The sequence below is a fragment of the Phaseolus vulgaris genome, chromosome 9 (assembly GCF_000499845.2).
Source record: "Phaseolus vulgaris cultivar G19833 chromosome 9, P. vulgaris v2.0, whole genome shotgun sequence".
Lineage (NCBI taxonomy): Eukaryota > Viridiplantae > Streptophyta > Magnoliopsida > Fabales > Fabaceae > Phaseolus > Phaseolus vulgaris.
Genome location: NC_023751.2, coordinates 6,877,703 through 6,901,790, shown reverse-complemented (window position 1 = coordinate 6,901,790; position 24,088 = coordinate 6,877,703). Strand labels below are relative to the sequence as shown.

The window sequence follows — 24,088 nt, the reverse complement described above, 5'->3', positions numbered from 1 at the left end:
TCTTCCTTTTGTCATCCACATGAAAGATTAAACTTTTTTTTAGTTGATTCTCTTGTAATTTCACGTTAAATTATAAGGTTTTGCTCAATTTAATTTTGTTCTTAAATTTCTGTAACCATTTATGCTAAACGTTATGATTTTTTTTTTAATTATAATTTTTGTTATTTGAATTATTTTTTGAACACCCGTTGATAATTCAATTATGTTATTTAATTAGAATTCTTGTTTATTTTTCTTTATTATAAAAAATGTATTTTTTTCTTAATTCAAGATGTAAAAGACTACAAATCTCATGAATAGATACTTGAAGACGAGTGAGGTATTAATTAAATGAATTTGTTGATATTTATTTTATTAATTAAATTTGATTAACATTTAATGAATGATAATTATATGATAATTAATGAATAATTTAAAAATAAATGAACTCGAGAATGAATCTATTTTCTAATTCATTATTCTTATTTATTTTAATTTCAACGATAGAACTCATTTTCATTTATTTTTATAATTAACATTCTTTTAATACAAGACATGAATTTTTTTTAAACATGATTATAATTGAATTTGTTAGAAGAATATTGAATTGAATAAACCTATCTATACTATAATTCTATTAAGTTTTGATGCATTACCGTTTATTTCAAACATTAACCGATCCAAGACATTGTATTAGATTATTTGCACTCACTTTTTTTTAATTGAAAACCGACGTGTCAATATCTTAATTATTAAAAAGAAATTTAACTTCCAAAATTTATAATATATAATCCAAAAAGGCGAGATGGGGTACTTAAATGTAAAACTTGTTACATATCGTTCAATCATTTTCTCGATTCTTTGTTTTTTTATGGCAAATGGTTCCGCTATTATCTATTTTTTTATAGTTTCATTTTATATCAATTTTTATTTTTTCCTCTAAACCGTAAGTTTTGATTTTATTTTCATAGTTATATTAAATTTTGATTTGTTTCATAACAATAAATAATTTATTTATCCAGATTAGTTACAATAGACGCAGGAAATACTAGGTATTTGTTTTTATATGAGAGAAGGTGGAAAGAAAATAAGGTGCTACCGGTACTTGATAAGACGATTAATTATATATTTCTATGGATCCTAATATAAAACGTCAAATGTGTTTACTTCTATTTGGTCCTAATGATAGCGGTATTAGACTCAATTATTATGATCCAATAAAGTTTTGCTCTTAAATTAGAATTAAATCAATTTAGGGTGGGCCCTTGAGATGGATTGAGGGTACATTTTAACCAATTGATTCTAACAGACAATGGAAGTCAAATTAACTCTACAAAATACAATAATAGTTTTCTGCATTTGTGACATCACACACATATACTTACGTGGTCATTAAAAGTTACTGCTTTGTGTTAAAATAGGCCAGTAATTATGGACCAACCATACCATTTAAATCCCGCGGATTGCAATACCGTGAGCTGTAAATTTTTAAGCTCTCTTTTCCTCTCCGCACATTTTCTTTTTTAATTCTCTTCAGAAGCTTGTGCTAAAAGTTTGAGGGAATGCTAAAATTTCTCAAATTATTTTTCATCCATCCCTAGATGTAAATTTGTAACTCAAATGCTACATCAAACATTCTACACTGATAAATCTCAACATTGTTTTTTTTTTTAATTTCTTTCCATATGTTTTATGAACTTGTTAAAAGAACCCTCTTTAATTCACAATTTTGGGGCGTAGAAGCCACGATAATTAATCACGAGGTGTACTTTTTTATGGTTAAAAATTATATTTGGCTATTTTTGTGGCAGGATCATATCCTGTTAAGAACAGGAGATCTAAGCTAAAATTTGTGGGTTTATATTTTTTTATAGCAATTGAAGAAAGCATGAAGAAGATTGTAATGATACAAATTCATGCGTGAGTTACTATTCTTTTGAATCGACAACACTTGGCATTGTTTCTCCAAAGACTCAAAAAGAGCTCAAGTAGGTTTCTTGGAAGCCACTCTTGAAGGCTTCTACACCTTTATATATATCCACCCGCAAACGACACGTCTTACATAAACTCCATCGTATTCAAGCAAGCCACTACTTGATTGTTTCATTTTCATAACCTTTCTCAAATTTCTCTCAGCTTCTTTGCATACGTTCACTTCTTTCTGTGAAACTCGTATTTGCTCTATTCAGAATCATCTTCAAGCATGGAAGGGAAAACCAAGGACAGGGTGGACTTTGATGTGGGTTGCGGTTTGGTGGGGAAAATTTTCCACCTCAAAACCAATAACAGGCCAAGAAAATCCTCTGTTCATTCACTACCCATGAAGGCTTGCAACACTGCACAACAGAGAGAGCAGGCTAAAAACGAGCTCAAATCCCCTCTAAACCATGAACCAAAGGTTCCACGGGATAGCGCCATTGGAATCAATCCTACACTGAAGGGGGAGCAGAATCCTGCGAGAAAGAGTAGCTCTAGTCACCGTGCACCTTCTGCATACCGAAACACTCCAAATGAGAGACCCTCAGACGCTGCAAGAACCTCAATTCGACAAGCCCATGACCCAAATGACGAGAGTAAGCAACAGAAAGAGAACTCTGGTAATTCTCTGGAACTTGCTAGGATAAGTACAAGTGCTAGTCATCATCAGAACAACGAGACCAAATCCCCAGCCAAAGAATTTGTGTTACCAATAACTGGGAATTTGCTTGTGAATAGCAGCCCCCGAACTAGTGTTACCAAGAGCAAGGAGTCGAACTTCAAGTCCGGTTCCTCTGCTTACAGTAGTAACGGCAACAAAGGCGTGATGGGGAATATCATGAGGAAGAACAGCAATGAGCTTGCGCAATTTCGAAGTCCAAGGAACAGCAGAGCGGACCCGGAGGAGATGAAGTCGATGGGGAATGAAGCCTACAAGCTAGGAAGATTTGAAGAGGCTTTGGTTTTGTATGACAGAGCCATTGCTCTTGACTCCAATAAGGCAACCTATCATTGCAATAAGAGCGCAGCTTTGATGGGGTTGGGAAGGTTTCTGCAGGCAATTGTCGAGTGCGAGGAAGCTATCAGATTGGAGCCTTCTTATGGCAGAGCCCACGACCGTTTGGCAACAATTTATTTCAGGTACTCAAAAGATAATAATGATGATGGTGTTGGTAATATGCTTCATTCAATTTTCCATGGACTAATGTAAACAAAAAGAAACTCTAGATGCCGTGGTGTTTGTTTTATTATTTATTACTTTTCCTTACAGAATTGATAATTTGATTGCAGACTGGGAGAAGCAGAAAAGGCACTGAATTGCAATGAAACAAGCCCATGTGTTGATTCCGTTCTCACTTTACAAGCGCAGGCTCTTCAAAATCACCTTACCAAATGCACTGAAGCTCGGAAAGCCAAAGACTGGAAAGCTATATTAAAGGAAACACAGGCTGCAGTATCTTTAGGTGCTGATTCAGCTCCACAGGTTAGTTTCCTTGGTTTCACATTTTTTTTAGGTTTCTTTCCAACGCCTAAACATTTTGTACAACAACGTTTTCTTACCCTTGATTTCGAATTTCATGTAATGTTTTCCACTTTGTTTTAACATAAAAGGTTCTATAGTGATTGATTGATGAATAAACGGCTGTGGTATGCCTTATGCTGATTGAAAAATGACTATGCATATCAGGTCTATTGTTTACAAACTGAAGCCTTGCTGAAGCTCCTAAGACATCAAGAGGCATACGCTACCTACGAGAAAATGCCAAAATTTGACCTTGATAGTTGTAAGAAAATATTCGGCCCAGCTCGTAGTGCTTACCTCATGATGATAGCTGCGCAAATTTACTTGGCAGCCGGCAGGTTGGTGGAAGTGTTTTATTTTGATGACGATTATCTTATTATTCAATCATGATTTCTGTATTTTACATGATATGTAAGCAAACATGCTAATTTTAAAAAATAAGGGACCTATGAACATCTAAAAGCAGGCTAAATAGTGAGAAGTGCCAACAATTGGGTTTTCCATTTTTTTAATTTATTTTATAAAGTTTGTGTGATAACGGTGACTATATAGTTGGTACTTTGTGTTTATAGTCCAATCTCACTTGAACAAATATTATATGTTAGATGCCAAAAGGTCAGAGAAAATCGTTATTTCTCCCTGCTATTAGTTGTTTGTATTGAATGATAATACGTAATATATTGAGTCTAACTAGTAATGAGTAAATGACCCTAAGTTATATTGGTTCTTTGTGTGCCGACAGGTTTGAGGATGCTGTAAGGACATCTCAGCAAGCAGCTAAACTAGATCCAAGTAACTTTGAGGTGAATGCAGTGGTGAGGAAAGCCAGAGCAGTGACATCAGCCAGAATGAGTGGTAACTTACTCTTCAAGGCATCAAAATTGACGGAAGCATGCGCTGTATACAATGAAGGACTAGAGCATGATCCATACAACTCAGTTCTTCTATGCAATAGGGCAGCATGTCGTTCTAAGCTAGGTCAATTTGAGAAAGCAATTGAAGATTGCAACGTAGCACTTATAGTTCAGCCTAGTTATAGCAAGGCAAGGTTGAGAAGGGCAGATTGTAATGCCAAGGTGCTTTAATATCTACTTCAATACTAACTTGTTTGTAGCATATACTATTATACTTGTTTTCAGTTAATAATTATTTTTTTGGACATATAATAGTTGGAGCGATGGGAAGCTGCGATTCAAGACTATGAAATGCTATTAAGAGAAAAGCCAGGGGATGAGGAGGTGGCCAGAGCTCTGTTTGAGACTCAGCTTCAGCTCAAGATGCTGCGTGGAGAAGATATTAAGGACTTGAAATTTGGTTCAAATTTGTTTTTCATCTCAACCAATGACCGGTTCAGACACTACGTAACATCACCTGGTAAGTCACTTTTGACTGCGTCTTTTATGTAATTGTATTTGGCCTTACAAATAACAAATTCTGATCAGATGTGGAAAATTTGAACAGGGATGTCTGTGGTGCTCTTTTGCAACAAGGCAACCCACAAACAAGTATTGTTGGTGTTGGAGCAAACCTGCAAGAGATTTCCATCGGTTAATTTTCTTAAGGTTGGTAATTTTGAATGCTCTAGGCCTTGCAGTTTGTGGTATTGTTCACTGAAAGATTGAAATAGAAATTCTTGAACTCTCTAAAGGACTGTTAGGGTGGTATTAACATGGACAAGCATGTGAGAAAACAGCATAGCATCTTTATGTAGGAGCAAAACAAAGTTTTACAAAACCAAATGCCTATATGGTGAATTGAAAAAAGAATTACATTGTCTCATACTTATAATTGATTTACATTTTCAGGTGGAGATTGAAGACCACCCCTACTTGGCAAAATCAGAAGGTGTGAACTGCATCCCAGCCTTTAAAATATACAAGAATGGATCAAGGGTTAAAGAAATTCCAGGCAACAACCACGAGTTGTTAGAAAAATTAGTTAAATTATATAGCAGTTGAAGATAATCACACTTCTTCAAATGAATCAGCTCTGAATAAATCAAGCTGAATTAGCTTATCATACCTGCTTCATAAATTTGGTCACCTTGCTTACAGCCTGTAGAAAAGTGTATAGGAGCAATTCTTTGTGTTAGAAATTGATTTTTTTAATACTTTGATGAATGTCTGAGCAGTCTTTTAATTCTTCATATTCGGTGTATATTGGTTTGGGAAACCTAAACAGTTTTTTTCGTTTGAGTTATTTATTCTTTACATGAGTGATTATTTAGGTTGCAATGAAGTTATGAGCAATATAGTAAAAGGAACACGATTGTTGTACATTTTATTATATGCAAACTTGTAGCATATACTATTATACTTGTTGTACAATATATATGTTTGAATAAATTCTTTTCAAACTTCAAAACGGTTAGTAGTTTCGGAGCTAAAACATAAAAAAAATTAATCCAATCTAGTATTATTATTCAAAATAATTTTAACTTCAAATTAAAATATATTTTGAATAAATATGAAATTTCATATTTTAATTTATAGGTGTTAATTGAGCGTAACTCACTGATGAATTGAGGGTCCCACCCAGAGCATGCTTATGGAGGCATTAGTAGCCCATTGTGTAAGTAATGGAAGCTACGTCTGAACCAAAATAGAAAATGTGTGTAGTACATAAAATTTACTGTTGAAGCGGTCAAAAGCTAGTTTTTTTGCGTATCGATAAATGTACTATGGGCCAAAGTTCAAATCTATTTTGGAATAAGTGAAAGGAGGATCTGTTTACGATTAAACCTAAAGTTTAAAAGGATAGGAAGCAAGTGGGAAGGGATTTGTGAAATTTGTGGACAGCCTATTAGACTCACTTGTAAACTATTTTTATACACTCAGTTTTAAGTGAAATAAATTTGAAGTTAGAGTAATTTTACAGGAAACTTGAATCCAAATTCAGAAGTTTGTTTGTACACCCAAACCTTGATCGTTAAGAAAGTTGAGTGAGAAATGTAGGAGAAAAATAGAGGAGAGTGAAAGTAAAATGATGAGTGTGGGACATACGAAAAAGATGAGTGAAAAGTGTGGTCGCAGATTGCGCCGCGGATAGTTAACCCATTCTCATATCATATCAAACCTTCATTATTCTAATTAAGGCCTCCTGTGTGGAACTTTCGCTTACTAATGGTTAACACTTTTTTATTTTCATGTAAAAAAGTTAAATTCATTTTACTTTATTATTTATTTATGATCAGTTCCGAATGTGGGACAGTTAGTGGAATATCATTGGACTATCATCTATACTTATACCTAAAGGATTGCCCTCTTAATTGTTCTTAATTTGTTTTTCTATTTTGTGTCATTTTTTTTTCCATTTTGGTTATTTGAACATTTTATAATTTCAAAAATTAATAAAATAATTTTAAAATTTATTTTATTTGTTATTATTTAACTGGGAGAGTGGAGAAAATGAAGAGATTGATTATTTTGTGGACCACTTTAGCAGGAGAGTGAAGATTTGATACGTTACTTTTCTAATTTAAACTGATATTTTTTTTTATTAAAATTGATTTAAGAAACCGATTTTATGATTCTCCACTACACATAACCCACCTATCCTACTTCCCACTTTCTCTCTCCTATATAGTATCTACTTCCCACTCTCTCCACTACTCTTTAACTTCTCATTTTAATGTTATTAAGAGAAATTGTTTTTGAAAAATAAAAAAAATACTACAGAAATAAAAAATGCGGATACACAGTCACTGACGTGCCTGTGTTCCCGCTACCCATAATTTGTGATAGACATTTTAAAATGATAGATTACAATTACTTCAATATCACGAGAAAATTACATATAGTATAATTAATAACTGATATGATAATTACTCAAAAAAAATACGAAAATTATTAAATAAAAATAAATTTTATAAAAAAAATAATTGTTATATTGATTAAATTAAATTTTATTTTAAAAATTATAAATTTAAATTAATTTATATTATTGATAAATAATTTTTAAATTAATATCTAATTTAATAAATATAACTAGATATCAATTTAAAAATTAATTTAAATATTAATAATTTTTTTAATTTTAGCATCTAATTTAATTAATATAATAATTAATTATTTTTTTAATAAAAAATAATAACAGAAACTAACCTTAACTAAAAAAGAGACTACACTACTACTAGAGAGAACTGACAATAAATTATATAAAAAGAGAGCAGAGAAAGTACGAATGAACTATCTAGAAATTACTGACTTAAAATCCTAAAGTTGTCATATCAATTTTCAAAATTCATTTTTCATTTTTATATTTTTAAAATGTTCATTTAATTCTCTAAAAAAATCTTGTCATGGGTTTGATTTAACGTAAAAGAGAGATAGCATTGAATTTAAAAAAAAAGTCTAAATTGAAATGATATGTAATTTATATGGAGGAGAAGAAGGAGAAAAATATTAAGAAAATAATAATTATTAAATTATATGTAATTATTGTATGCAATATTGTACGATATTGTACCCAATTATATGCAATTAATTTAATTTAATAATGATAGAATCTCATTGTAATTTGGAGATAGAAACTTCATACACATCCTCTTCTTCCTACAATTATTCTATTCATCATTTTCTTATATGATATCAAAACACCGATCTTGGTGCCTGACAACCTCTCCATTTTTATCTCCTAAATAAAAAAATCATGTCTGGCAAAAAAGACATCAGTAACGACCGATAGAAACCTCATCGTACAAGGCTTCAGTGCCGAGCAAATTCAGCAATTGACAAAGGCTATTTACTCGTTCAACAATAACGGTAAAAGTGACACGTTTGTTAGCTCTGCAGGTCTGCTTGCCCATAACTCCTCTTCTAATTCTGCTTTTACGAAACCATGGATATTAGATAGCGGAGCAACCGATCACATTGCATCTGATTCACAATTTTTCACACACACTTCATCATCATATATTTCAAATGTTAATTTGCCCACAGACTCAACTGCGTCCATCTCATCTATAGGCACAATTAAATTCAATGACAAATCACTCTCAAAGATGTTCTTTGTGTTCTTTGTGTCCATTAGTAAGATAACCAATTCACTAAATTGTTGTGTCGTTTTTAATCCACATGGTTGCGTTTTTACAGGGCTTGGCTACAGGGAGGATGATTGGCTCGAGTAAACATGTCCCCTCTTCCAAACCAAGCCCACGCATATCAAATATCGACCGAACCTGATTTATGGCACAAGCACCTCAGACATCCTTCTCCGACGTGTCTACAACTTGCATCTTCCTTACTACCAAAAATCTCATTCTCATTCATAATTATAGTATTTATCCCAAAGCTAAACAGACAAGGCTACCCTTTCCTTTAAGCACAATAAAATCTCATTCTCCATTTAATCTATTGCATTGTGACATTTGGGGTCCTCATAAAACTCCAACTCAGAAAACGTTTTTTTCTCATATTCTAGATGTACTTGACTATTTCTTATGAATGACAAATCTAAAACCCAACATCTCTTAGAATCATTCATTACATTTGCACAATCAATTTTAGGCATCTATTAAAACCATCTGCATTTACAACGGATTGAAATTTATTTCAATGTATGATTTTTTTCTCAAAAAAGGTATTGAATGTTAATGCACTTGCGTCTACACTCCTTAACAAAATGGAGTAGTAGAACGCAAACATAAACACGTTTTAAACACAACACGAGCCCTCCTATTTCAGTCCAATTTACCATTAGAATTTTGGGGAGAATGTGTTTTAACCGCCACATATATCATTAATCGCTTGCCATCACTTTTACTAAAAAATAAATCACCTTTTGAGCTACTATATAATCAACCACCTTCACTTTCTCACCTAAAAACTTTTGGTTGCCTCTGTTACGCAACTGTTGTTTCACCTAAACAAAAATTTGATCCGCACGCCCGACAATGCATCTTCATTGGTTATCCTCATAGTCAAAAAGCATACAAATTATTTGATATAGATGCAGACACTTTTTTTACAAGTCGGGATGTCATCTTGCATGAAAATGTTTTCTCATTCTGCCAACAGTCACAGGCACTATCATCACCTCCATTACAATGTATTTTGCCCACTATTGACATTGACTTACCCACTCCTGTCCAACATTCACTTGATCAACCTTCTTCTCTTACTCATCACAATGCACCTGAACCTCCATCAAACCAACCTTCTTTTCCTACTCATCACAATACACCTGAACCTCCATCAAATCAACTCTATTCTTCTACTCGACACGATGCACCTGAACCTCCATCAAACCAACCTTCTTTTCCTACTCGTCATAATACACCTGAACCTCCAGTAGACCAACCTTCTTCTCCCATGCCAAGAAATCTTGCACCCATTACCAAACCTTCTCCAACCGACCTTCCTCTTCGACGATCCAGTCGCACATCAACCTCACATTCCTAGCTTCAAGACTACGTAATGGGATCCCAAGCCAATCATTCGATCACTGCCTAAGACCGACCGAATGAAACCAGGTATCCTAACATCACAACCACCGAATAATCTCACACTTATGATCAAGCTATCATTGATCCAAATTGGCAAAAAGCAATGGACGAAGAGCTTTCCACCTTGCAGCTAAATCAAACGTGGACCTTGACATCGTTACCCGCTGGGCAGAAACCCATCGGATGCAAATGGGTCTATAAAATAAAGTACAACTCAGATGGTAGCGTCGACAGATATAAGGTGCGCCTTGTCGCAAAGGGGTACACTCAAATTGTAGGTGTCAACTATTCTGAAACTTTTTCACCAACAGTAAAACTAACAACTTTGAGGTGTCTCCTCACCATTGCAGCAACCAAAAATTGGTTTACTCACCAGCTAGATGTGCAAAATGCCTTCTTACATGACACATTACATGAAATTATTTACATGGACTTGTCACTCAGGCATCATCGACAGAGGGAGAACATTGTATGTCGACTCAACAAATCCCTTTATGGTCTCAAACAAGCATCTCGAACATGGTTTTCAACATTTTCTCATGTGATTAAATATGTAGGATTTCAACAGTTCAAGACATATTACTCTCTATTCACAAGACATAATAACTCATCATTTACTGCCCTTTTGATTTATGTGGATGATATTCTTTTGACAGGAAATGATTTGACAGAAATTCAGCGTGTTAAAGATTGTCTATTACAACAATTTCGCATTAAAGATCTTGGAGACCTAAAATATTTTCTAGGGATTGAATTTTCCCGTTCCAAAGCTAGTATTTACATGTCCCAAAGAAAATATGTGTTTGATATTTTGCAGGATACGGGACTCACAGGTGCTCGTCCAGACAAATTTCCAATGGAGCAATACCTAAAACTCACACCAGACGATGGAGAGTTATTAAAGGAAACAGTCAAATACAGGCGACCTCCTGGGACGACTGATATACCTCACGGTTACTCGGCTTGACATAGCCTTTTCGGTTCGAACCCTAAGTCAATATATACAGGATCCATGGAAACCTCATTGGGATGCCGCAATTCGAGTCCTACAGTACATCAAAGGATCACCAGGACAAGGATTTTTATTGCTATCCGAAAACAATCTGACATGAAAGCTTATTGCGACTCAGACTGGGGAGGTTGTCAGACAACTCGGATATCAGTATCTAGATATTGCATTTTTCTTGGTTCTTCTATTATCTCATGGAAGTTAAAAAAACAGACAAACGTATCAAGATCATCAACGGAAGCAGAATACCGCGCGATGGCCAATACTTGTTTGAAGATAGTTTGACTGCGATATCTTTTGCAGAATTTAAAGGTGTCATGTAACTTGCCAGCTCAACTTTTCTGTGACAATCAAGCGGCATTACATATAGCAACAAACCCAGTATTTCATGAACGCACAAAACACATTGAGATAGACTGTCACATTGTGCGAGAAAAATTACAAGCTAGAATAATCAGTCATTCATATGTACTAACACAATATCAACTCGCATATATTTTTTACAAAGGCACTGGGTAAGGAACGAGTTTTTGACGCTACGACACAAGTTGGGGTTCATGATCTTCACCTACCAACTTGTGGGGAGTATTAAGGAAATAATAATTATCAAATTATATGCAATTATTGTATGCAATATTGTACGATATTATACCTAATTATATGCAATTAATTTAATAATGATAGAATCTCATTATTAATATCCTACCTAATTAGATTGTAATTTGGAGAAAGAAACTCCCTATATATTTTCTATACATGAAAGTAATGTATACACATAAGAGAATAAGAAACATCTCTTCTTCTTATCATTTTTCATCATTTTCTTATAAAAAAGATATAAATAAAATATAAAGGCAAGGTTAATAGTCAAAGAATGAAATTTCATCCGCTTTGATATCATTTTAAAATAATCATTCTAAAAATTAACAAAATATTATTGGTTTGGAATTGTGATTAGATAATTTTTCTGATATAACACCACAAGAAAATAATAATTTAGTCATCGAATTTAATAACCGAAAATATATATCTATATAAGATATATCTATATATATCTAGCATATGTTTATTTGGTGACGGTTTTGGTTGCAAATATGTTTAGGGACCGTACTTTTAATGATCGAATTTAGTGATCGCTAAAAGATTTTTTTTAGTAACTTTTTTTTTTATCAGCAATGAATAAATAAAATAAAAGGGATACTTCAGGGGTAACCCAACCCATATACAGACACCAGAAGTGGACTTCATATATCATTCACAAATCCACAAAAGAAACTCTCCTCTATGGTTGGAGCATAACAACCATAAAGTAAGAAAACCATATCCAAAAAATAACCAACAGCCTCAAAGCAACATTCAGCTATACCGAGACACCCAGAACCGAGGCCACCTACATTCACCTCGCCATGCGATGAGTTACCCATGCACGTTGCAAAACATAGGCGACCACCGACTACGCATATATGGAGAACACCGCTTCCTCGACCGGCAATCATGTTGACCTTTGCATAACTTCGGCGACCACCAACTACACACATATAGAATCCCGCTACCGATCGGCGATCATGTTAGCCCAAGGAGAACGCCGCTTCATCAACCGGCGATCATGTTGACCCCTTGCATAGCTTCGCCGATATTTTTTTTAGTAACTAATAGAATACATAAACATATGCTATTTTGTCAATTATACAACTTTTATGTCTAAATTTTTTAATTTTGAATTACTTTATCACTTAAAATATTATATATTAAAATATGATTTGAATTAGTATTAATCCAACTACTTTTGAACTAATAAATCCCAAGGTTTTGCTAATCTAATTTTAAAAATACTAAGACCTTTTTTTCTCTCAGATAATTTAGAAATATATTGATTGATTAATCTAGTGACCACCCTTTTTAAAATGTTCAAATAAAATAATATGCATACCAAGATTGTAATTCAGATTAAAGTGATTTATTTAACTTCGCGATTTTTATTTTATTTTTGTTAATTTTGTCTTTTTTAAATACTTTTGATGTTTTAAAGTTTGAAAGTTCAATTAATGTTTTTCTTATATTTTTCCTTATTTAATATATTATTTCTCAGTAATAGTAAATCACCATGTTAGGGTACAATTACAAATAATTTATAACTTCAAGAACTCAATTTGGAACCCGACTAGAAATATTTTATAAATTTAAGAATTTAATTATATTTTTTTAAAGCATAAGAACTTTACTATTCAATTTGAAATAATTTGATAACATACTAAATAAGTTAACTTCTCATAAAGCCTTAAAAAAAATTCTATACTGTTTTTTCATTGGGGTCTTGGATCAGAGCATTTGGGCTAAGGGTCCTATTATGCTAATATAAATTTGAGGGGAATCTGATGAAAGGTTATGTTGAAAAAAAAAATCAGAGTTTTATCTGCATCAAAAAGTTATATACAAAGTTATCAATTTTTTTATATACTATGTTGTGTTTGGTTCAACCTGAGAGGTGTGTGAAGATGGAAAAATTAGGATCCTCTATGTTTGCTTCAAGAACGGATGTGGGTGGGAAAGGAGATGAGTGTGTAAATAGTGAAAGCAGTCCCCTCCTACATGTTGAGAAAATAACGGAAAATCACATAGGTAATTGTTTATTTTCGCTTTTGCCCCAGCTTTTATCTGTGCGTGACAACGTGATCACAGTGTTCTTGTGCAGAAAATCGATCAAAGGCATAGTTATAGTATATAATCGATTATGGTCAAAAAATCAACCCCTACACAATCGACTAGAGCTTAAAAAATAATGGGTAATTGATTATACCCAAAAAAACAATTTCTTTCATATACTATTTTACATGTTAGTAAGACTTGAATTTTCAAAGACATGAGTTCCAAATGCAAAGAGGCTTGCGCAAAAGGGATCCTATTGTTCCCTTCATTTTCACGGCTTGACGAAAAAAGCATGTGGAAAAGGAATGTAAAAAGGATATATGGTGGCATCAGGAAGCATAGAAATATAGAAACTAACTTATTGCAATTTGTTGATGATATTATTTTCCTTGGTCAGGTTTATGTGTAGAATGCTCGAATGATTAAGAGTATGTTGAGGTGTTTTGAACTAGTATTCGACCTTAAGGTGAACTTCACCAAAATGTAGGTGCGATGCTATAGCAGCTACATGGCCCAGAACTTTGTTAGTGGTCAAGATGTTGAACTCTCGAATTATATCATTCCGGCACTTCTAGCAGAACAGGTATGGAATATATAAGACATCGATGATTGTTTGTGGGGATCAATATTGGAAGCAAAGTATGGTGGTGGGAGAAACTCATACAATGGAACAATGGCAAATAAAAATGCATTTATTTGGTAGAGATTTTAAAGAGTATACGCAGTTCAAATAACCAAGAAAATTGGTTTAGGAAATCTGCTTCATGGAAGATCGGAGAAGGGATGCACACAACATTCCCACTCTTTGGAGCTTTCTTTGAAGCATCAAAGTTCCACTTATTTTAGTGGAGATGTTTTAATGACAGAGTCCAACAAAAGAAAACCTCAAAAGGAGGGGTGTTCTCTTTAAATATATTGATAAATTCCCCTTATGTGGTGACTAAGAAGAAACTTTATCTTATATATATTTTGTTCACATGTAGCAAAGTTGATAGAATCTAGAAAAACTGCTACTCATGGGTGGAAGGAGGACATGCTTCCTAGGTAATACTCTTGACCATTTCTTGCAACACGAATTTAGAATGGAACCTAGACAAATGAAGGAGAGATGATGGTACACTATTTGGTGTGAGCAACTTGGAGCATTTGGACAACATAGTATTCATAAATAAGGTAGTTGATGAAGATGAGGTGCTACAAAATATTTGCTTTATAGTCTGGCCTTAGTTAAAACTGAAAGATAAATTCTTCAACCAACTACTCATAGCTTGGCAAGCAAATCTAAGAACATGTTTGACTGTAGGATAAAGCTTGATGTAATGTTTCAGCGGAAGGAAGATTAATTGAAAAAGAAAATACTAGTGATGAGTGTTTGTACATACCTTGTTTTGTGACTTTTTACACTCTGCTGTTTTTTCGATTTCTGTTACTCTTTCTTTACTTTTTTTTGTTATCAGTTCACGTTGGTTAAAATATTACTGGTAAAAGTTTACTATAATACTTATTTTTACTAGTTAAAATAAATAAATAAATGGAATAAGTTATATTTAGAAACAGAATAATTAGCTATAACCTGATTAAAGTTTGAAATGACAATGGAAAGAGAATATACCCTATTTTTTTGAAGTGTTGATTTTTGACACATTCTTGCTTTTACACCTAATAATTAATTAATTTAAATATATACTTATTATAACATAGAAATGAAAATAGTAAATTAAAAATGTATAAATATTTTAATAAAATAAAAAGGTATTATATTTAATTATTTATCCAAAAAAATAAAAAAATGGTTAAAAAGAAACTAAGAAAGTAAATAAGTAAAATTTTCTAAATGAAAAATATTATTTATTATTTCACTCTTACCACAACTAATTTGAATATCTAAATATATTTTTGGAAAACACATATCGGTCGAAAAAGAAATAGTTGTTTCAAATGTTATTGGTAAGTTAACTAGACCTTGAAAATACAATATTTCATAATATTGAAGTAAACGTAGCGATAATGGAAAATATACAAAGTTATAAGCAAAGTGTACGTTAGATTTGTATAGCAGACAAAATTGGGATTAGCAAAATATGTTAGGCTAATTAATGGGTTAAAAATGGTGGGTGGGAATGGATAATTCAACTTGTCGATTTCTTGGTCCCTTTTGTTTACTCTCATACTTAATCTATTAGTCCGTTCTTTTAAATAAATAAAATATATATTAAAAATTTAAATTTAATTTTTCTGTTGTATACTTTTAATATTTTATTATTTTAGAAATTTCAATATATATTTGTTGTTGTTTTTCTCACCAATAAAAATATATTTATTGTTGTCATTAATAATTTACTGTTTAAAGTTAATTTTTTAATACTAATAAAAATAATATCTAATAAAATTTAAATTAAATTATTAAAATATTTTACATATCTTAATTAAATTTATCTATTTAAATTAATTTTATAAAATAAATAATTTCATTTTTTTATCTATTTTTGACCGACCAATCCGACCGTTTTCGTTGTTGAAAGACATTGCCATCTAGACAAATTTGCAATCCTAATTTATATTTAAATGTTTATTTTAAAAATTACAATCAATAAAAGTTTCCATGATCATTTTTTATACAGTAAATAAAGTAGCATAACAAGTCTAGTTTTGATACTTTCAAACAAATTGAAACGTGTGATGTGTTGTGATTCTCAAAGAAAAATGTACATGTGACATATCATATCATAACAGTAATAATATATAAACTAATTTTCACTACAAGCTCTCTGTTAACATTTATTACTATTTGTATTTTTCTTCTCCCTCTACAATGGATGAAATGAGAGGATTGAAAGCAGCTGAGATACAGAGAAAAAGACAAAAGTTCCCTTGAGAGACAAAAAAAATGTACCCTGCCAACTTGCATGTCTTCACAGGTGTCTAATGGGAAGGTTACTCAAAGTCCAATAGATAATGCATCACTCCTCGTGAAGGGTTGTGAATCAGAAGAGTGTTTGTGTTTGTATGATAGGAGTGGCGTGGATGCCTCTGATGCTGTCAGGCTTCAACGTTTGAGAGGAGTCTCAAGTGTTCAACAAATATATATTCCTAAGCTGACATCTCTTGCGTGAAAAAGTAAGAAAGGTGCCTCCTACCTCAGAAGTATCACCAGAAGATTCACACCTGAATCAGTAATCCCTTTTCTTTTCTTTTCTTTGTTTTGTTTTATCATGTACACTTCAGCAGCCAAATTGGAGGCACATAAATAGCACTTTATCAATGATATCAGTCAAGCAGTTTTAATTTTTATTTATTTATTTTCAATGCTCAACGTTGAGTGCTACAATAAATAGTTCTCATGTGTATCTTTTGGAAACGGACAAGGAAATTGGAAGTACAAAAGATGCCATGCAAAGCAAGTGGTGAATTGTCTTGACTCTTATCTAAGACCAAGATCTGCATTCAACTCGACTCATCAACTGCATTGACTGGACCTTCCAGTAGCTTGTACAGAATCTCACTTTTTCAGACCTCTTTATTAATGAAAGTAGACAAGCTTTAACTGCCAAGCCTGATGCAGAAATAAGTAAAACCACGTGTGACAGTGACTCATATATATATATGTGTGCCACTCCATAGGTGTATTAAAATAACATGACTTATCTATTTTAAATAAAATAAAATTAATATATATTGTTCTACCTAACTTAAGGATGGAATCTGGATGAGCAAAACCTTTTGAAAATGAGAGGAGCTCCTCCTGCGATGACACTCCGACGCTTAAGTCAGTAAGAGTATAATATAATGAGTATAATATGAAATAGGAGTTGAGAGTACTCCCTGTGTTGTTTATTATATGTTTAGATGATGTCTTTCTGTAGAGCATATATATATATAAACTGAATTGTAACATCTCCATCTTTAGTCATGATTCTGTTTTAATTGAGTCATTAAGAATGATTAAGTCTGATTGATTGAGATCCCTTGACTTGTGCTCCTTCATAATAATGGGAGATACAAAAATCGAAAAACGACCCATAAATGATCAAACATCAATCAGGGCACGACGAACATATATATAATCTTCTTCTTCTTACAGTTGATTAATCGATTTGCTATTAACCATCACATATTCACAGATTCAAAATCTTTCTTCTATCCCTTCTTGTGCTATTACTTATTTATTACCTTAGCAGCTGAACATACAAAAATTGGCAGTGTTTATTGTACTGACAGGATTACTGACGTTAGATGTGTGTTCAAAGTCTTTCAGGCTACACTGATCGAGGAGGATGCTTACTATGTTCGTTGATTAACGGGAGAGGAGTAACGTTACTTAATGGGAGAAGATAACTTCTTCCCTTTAGATTCCTCTACAGTATATTTTTTGTTTTCTTTTTAAAATCGTAAACCAAATTAGAGCAGTAATTAAAATATGTTATCTCCTTTTTAAAAATCAAATAAGATTCCTAACCATGATTGTTTTACTTCTATTTTCGTGTAAACAAACATTACCGCGCTAATTTGATTTACAATTTCACAAAAAGAAATGAACCCGCAAAATTCTGTTTCCTTTATTTATATAGGTTGCAGCAGAATCAAATTATACTAGTAACATAGTAATAAATATGGTATCTATGTAATTTATTTAATATAACATATAACTTGGTTTTAAAATGTTTTTAATCTTTACAACTATAACTTGGTTATTTAGTTTTACTTTTAAAATATTTTTTGATTTTAAATGTATGCTGATAAACTAACTCTTACGTGTTAAGCTAACTCATAAGCGATAAGTTAGCTAGTTGATCTTTTATAACTTTCAAATTTTGTTTTTTATCATCAATAAAAAATAAATAAATGGGAACCACTTCAGGGATGGTCCAACCCTTATACATAAATAGTTAGCGTCCTACCAACCTCCAACCAAGAAACACCTTCCAACTTAAAAAAGGAACAACCAAAGCAACTCAAGAAAGCATTAAACAATCAGCCTCATACAATCCACTAGGTTCAAAACCCAGTTGGGGTACGTAAAGGAATTACAACAGGACTTTGCAAAGACCAAACATTTACCTGTACCAGTGCAAATACCTCGAGCGCATCTACCACGCCCCTGTCGAAGGTCACCGAGTTCCTATGTCTCTAAATTCCACTCACAACACCAACCCAAATCGTCCCCAAACGTCATTAACCACTGGATTGTTGGAAGTTTACCAAAGAGTCATTGTGAATAACAAACGACACTCCAAACTTTCATGGAAATAAAAATGTTTCATATGTTAATATACACTACAAGAAAATCATGAAATAGAAACCAATTTTATAGACTAAAAATAATTAGTTGTTATAATAACTAAATTAGAGACCATCTTAATACTAAAAAAAATTGTTTCTAAATTAGTTTCTATTATGGTTAAATAGTTTCTAAATTAGTATCTGATTAGCTACCAAAGTTTTAACTACCAATTATTTAGATTTTAAATTTGATAGAAAAAACTTTGGTAGCTAATTAGATATCAATCTAGAAACCATTTAATAGTAATAGAAACTAATTTAAAAACCAGGTAGGTAGTGTAATATCTTTAAATGCTCTGATATATATAATAATGAGGATTAAATTAAAAAAAAATCAATTTGTTTTATAATTTACTATTATAAAAACAAGAGAAATCCAAGAATATGAAAAAGAATATTTTTTTCTTATTTAAATTAAAACAAATAGTCTGAGTATACACTCATTATAGGTATAGCTAAAAAGACAAAATGTAAAAAAAAAATCAATGTTAGAATAAAAAAAAAGCTACACATATATAAAAACAACAACTAAGAATTATAAAATACAAAATCAATATTAGTTTTCTTAAAAAAAAAAACTTATATTCCTTTGTTACCTAGACTCACTTAATTTTAATAAATATTAATCTATAAAATTAAATATAATAAACAATAAAAAAGTGATAAAATGTAAAAGAGAAGAAAATTATTATTTTTTATATATTTTCTCTTCTCACCTACTCAGTTTATTATTATTTTTCAACAATAAAACATAAATTCATTGTTTCTTCTTTTCATTACTTCATGTTAAGTTCCATCACTAAAAGAAGTATATTGTTTCTACTCATTTCTTATTTGTTCTATTCTCTTTATGAAAAATATAACACTCTCTTAATTCATTTGACCGTGAAATATTAATTTTTACATATAGTATTTGTTACACATGTGATTTGAGCTAATGAAATTAAAACATAACCTATAATATCGTAATCATGCTCATATATAATCATCATCATGATGAAAGCTAATGAAATCACATTTAGTCTCACATCTTTGTCATAACAAAAATGAAAGGCAACCTCCACATAAATAAGTTCCACCATAGTATAATACTTGATATTTCTTGAACCACTAGATCTTAACTTACATCCAATGTCAAATAAAATATTTGTTATAGGTTGTACCCTGATATCAAACCAAATGTTAGTGTCTCTCAATTTTTCACTACCTAAAGTTTTATCTACATGACTAGACACTAGAGAAACAAAAATACATATGTTAACATGAGTTTCATGTTTTTCAATGACACCTATGGTATGATTCTATCCTGGGTATCCCATCAAGGACCATGTAAACCATTCAATTTGAGCTATCCATCCAAGATCAAGCCTTATATACCAATATATACATGTATATAAGCGATTCAAATAGGATTCACCACCCACAAAAGCCCATATAAATGCATACATATTAATCACATACATTTAAGACCATATATAATTAATCTCACATTTTATACACTATGTCATCAGTAGAAGCATGTATAAAAATATATAATGTAACATAACATCATCACACTCCTAGCACATCATTGTTGGAGCGACCTTTTCAATATGACCAAGACATCAACCATCTCGTTGGAGCAATGTACTTGCTACTTGAGTAAACTACAACTCGAGACTAATTCTCTTCTAGAATTTTTCTCACTTCAATAACTACCTCATCACTTGAATGTCTAACATTTTAGTGATGTAGCCAACACTTAAACACCAATCACATATTAGAATGCAATCCAAAAAGTTCTAAAGAAATCATCCACTACTTTATAATGTTTGAGTATCCATAACATGTGTCACACACGGATATTCAAAATATGTGTACAACTCTTTATCATGTTTAAATGTTGAGAAGAACACCTGATTCACAAACCAAATAAAATACTTTAAGAAAAAAAACACTTTTAATATCAAGTATTATTGAATATGATATTTTTTTTTTCAGTGATGCGATGTACTTTTATTTAAACCATGCATATAAGATTTCCTAAATGAAAGTTACAATGCAAAAATACACTATTTGTATAAGCTTATATTAAAAATATTATTACAATTAATAATTATCTGGCTGAAATAATGATAATAAAGATAAGTAGTATAAAAACTAAAATTTGACCAAATAGTATTAATACCATTAAAATATAAATGTAACAAAAATCATACAAATAACTTTTGAATTAAGATACTGAATAAATTATAAAAAAATAGAAAAATAAATATATCTTTACCCACACATCATAGAGGTGTGTCTGAACCAGATCCTCTATTGTCTCTGCGGCCAAAATCTGAACTATTAACTCTATAGAGTATTAACTAATCAGTGGATTGGATTTAGCTGCACAATGGCTATAAAGAAAATTTGCTGCAGAGGATCTGATTTGATACTATCCATTGAAAAATGGAAAAGATTAGTTTGAAACTCAAAAAGTAAAACACATCCTCATCACCCATTATAATAATATTTTTAATTAAAAAATAAATTAAATATATTAAAATATTTAGTTATTAAATTGTTAAAGGAATGTTTGTTACTATGTATAAGTTATACCAAAACTTTCGATCTTCAACGGTGTACTCGAGAGTGGAAAAATAAAGGAAATGATAATTTTGTATTTTGAACAAATATTCTTCAATTTTGTAATTTTAAAATAAATTAAAGAAATGAAATAATTTCCATAATTTAATCTCTTCACTTTTATAAAACTATGTAAAAGGTGTTTGCAGTTTGAAATTTTTTTGATTAACAATCCAGTAAATTTATAATTAAATGATGTAAAGAATTATTAAAAATTATTATCTGATTATATAAAAAAAAGTGAGTTGTGTTGTTAAAGTTTGCTGCACTCATCATAATGTATTGATATCGATTATAGTAACAAATGTGAACTGAACAAAAATTAAATATTCCTCTCACTCTACAACACAAAGGGAGTAGCAGATTCATTGACGTAGTTGGCAGCCACCAAAATATTTCACCGGAAACTTATACAAATAAATCAGAAATTAAACTGTACAGGTTTACGAACTCAGTAATTCCAGAAGCTAAAACTGGGATTTTAGTATTAGATTTCCCAGTTTTCACACCAAAGGATGAAGAGAAGTCTCACAAAGTTGTAAAAGAAAAATTATTGGAAAAATAGCTGTAACCGTGAATGAAGATGATGATATTCATATCTTATCTTTTGGAACTTCGACTCCTTGACATGAGATCTCTGAGGCCGCCAACAATCCACGTCTCTTTGGCAACATCAGAAGAAATGCCGTAAAAATCAGAGTCGTATCGCATCACCACCACCTTCTCCGTCTTTCTCTTCTCTTCCTCCATCAACGACTTTAAACTCTGTCCCTTCTTTACCGCCACCTCATCTTTTTCTTTTCCTTTTTCTCTCTCCACATTCTCCTCTTCTTCACCACCTTCCCTCTCTCTTACCCAACTTTTCGCCGGAGCAGACCTACAACGCATCAGCAATAATGCGTTCGAAGGAGGAACCGACACCGACACACTTTCCTCGTCATTTCCTCTCTCCTCTGTCTCTTCTCTCCGCTTGTTTTGGTTCTCTTGCAACACCATGAACCATTTCGAGAAAACAGTTCTCGATGCTTCATTCTCGTTCTCTCCCACGCCCACGTGGTTTTCCTCTTCCTCTTCGACTTCTTCCTCCTCGTCGTCGTCTTCTTCTTCGGTGGCGATGTCAGTTCCGGGGAAGGAGCCGAAGCATCTGAAGTCGAACCTTATGCTTCGCAAACAAGTCAAGAACTGCATTATCTCCTTCTTGAAACCGAGGCTCTCGGCCCAGCCGAGACGCTTCCTCTGTTTTTTGTCGGTGTGGATCTTCTCTATCTCTTCCATCACCGATTGCCAGCTCCTGCACGCGGTCGTTTTGGGCCGGACCTTGATCTGACCGGCGCACGTCACTTTGGGGGAGGTTGGTTCCGTGATTTCAGAGCCCATTGACTTGGTTTTGGCCCATAATAAAGGACTGGCTTGGCCTCCGCCGCCGCCTCTGGAGAAGGATTTCTTACGGTGGTGGTGGTGGCTGTTGTGGTGGCGTTTGGTGGGCTCGGAGGGTCGGGCCGGGCTGCAAATGGGCTTAGGCATTAGAGTAAGATGAGCCCGAGATGGGAAACAAACTAAGAGATCAGCAGAGGGCGGTGCTTGTGCTAATGCTTTGCCTTCCCTTCCTTTGATCATATTTGTTGTGGTTGTAATTTGTTTTGGGTTAACGTGTATGTTGCAATGATCTTAGATGTTGAGGGTGGTTAGGAAGAGTAGAGTAGTGATAGTAGTAGAAGTAGGAAATATGAATGTGTGAGGGGCTTTTAAAAGAAAGGAGGGAAGCAATGACAGCTTATGCAGTTATGCTTTAGCCTTTATCTAGGTGTTCCTTCTCTTTTATCCATGGGTTTGTTCAATTCATTCTAAATGCGCTGCCTTTTGGTCCCCCCCCTCCCCACTCTTTGAATTCGGGTCACGGGGGGGTTATTTAAAATACATAAATAAAAACTGGTGCTTCCTTGGTTAGGGAAGTATTTAAAAAAGAGAAAGGTTAAACGGAAAGGCAAAGCCCACGAGGCTTGCTTCATGATCCAATCATGGCCATAACTTGTGAGCCCATGCCAGATAGTTGAGTTCACTCCTGCATGCCCTCTTGCTAATACACATGCTCTCTACTCCATCTCCACCTCAACTTCCTAACCACCCCTCCTTTCGAACCCACAACTTTCTGTGAGAATATTTAAAGAAAGCAAAAGGGTCCTTCTTTCAACAGAATGAATAGAGATCATTGCATTGCTTCGGGATCAGTTTCAACTCATCTTCCACTTAATTGCTTCCCAAACCAAACTGCTGCTGCACCATCATTCAATTCAACTCATCATGCCATCCCAACACAACAAACAAACCATTTTCTCCTACTCCAACCATTCGCAACACCCACATTTCAATGCTCCCACATCAACTAGCTACACTACTACATACATTACATTATTTTCTTTCCATTATTTAACACAAATACGTCCCAACGTTTTTATGCCCATAAATTATTCAACTGGAATACTCATGCGTAGCTCAATCTATGCAAATAGTAATAAACTTTATTAAAGACGAGTCATTAATTTTTTTTATAAAAAAAAAGTAGTTATCAGTAAAATTATTAGTCATTTTATTTCAATAACATAATTAAAAATAGTGCACA

At 32.7% G+C, this 24,088-nt stretch overlaps 2 protein-coding genes across 2 annotated transcripts; one reads left to right on the top strand and one right to left on the bottom strand.

Moving 5' to 3' along the window:
• The first annotated feature begins 1,459 nt into the window (after positions 1 to 1,459).
• Positions 1,460 to 5,842, top strand: LOC137820930 (TPR repeat-containing thioredoxin TTL1). Its single transcript, XM_068625273.1, has 7 exons — positions 1,460 to 3,096; positions 3,247 to 3,439; positions 3,644 to 3,816; positions 4,221 to 4,554; positions 4,648 to 4,852; positions 4,940 to 5,040; positions 5,284 to 5,842. Exons 1-7 carry the CDS (start codon positions 2,183 to 2,185, stop codon positions 5,434 to 5,436), a joined length of 2,073 nt encoding a protein of 690 aa, XP_068481374.1. The 5' UTR covers positions 1,460 to 2,182; the 3' UTR covers positions 5,437 to 5,842.
• Positions 5,843 to 21,809: 15,967 nt separating this feature from the next.
• Positions 21,810 to 23,383, bottom strand: LOC137821995 (uncharacterized). The gene has a single exon (XM_068626834.1). The coding sequence runs from the start codon at positions 23,083 to 23,085 to the stop codon at positions 22,069 to 22,071; it is 1,017 nt and encodes a 338-aa protein (XP_068482935.1). The 5' UTR covers positions 23,086 to 23,383; the 3' UTR covers positions 21,810 to 22,068.
• Between the last annotated feature and the right edge of the window lie 705 nt (positions 23,384 to 24,088).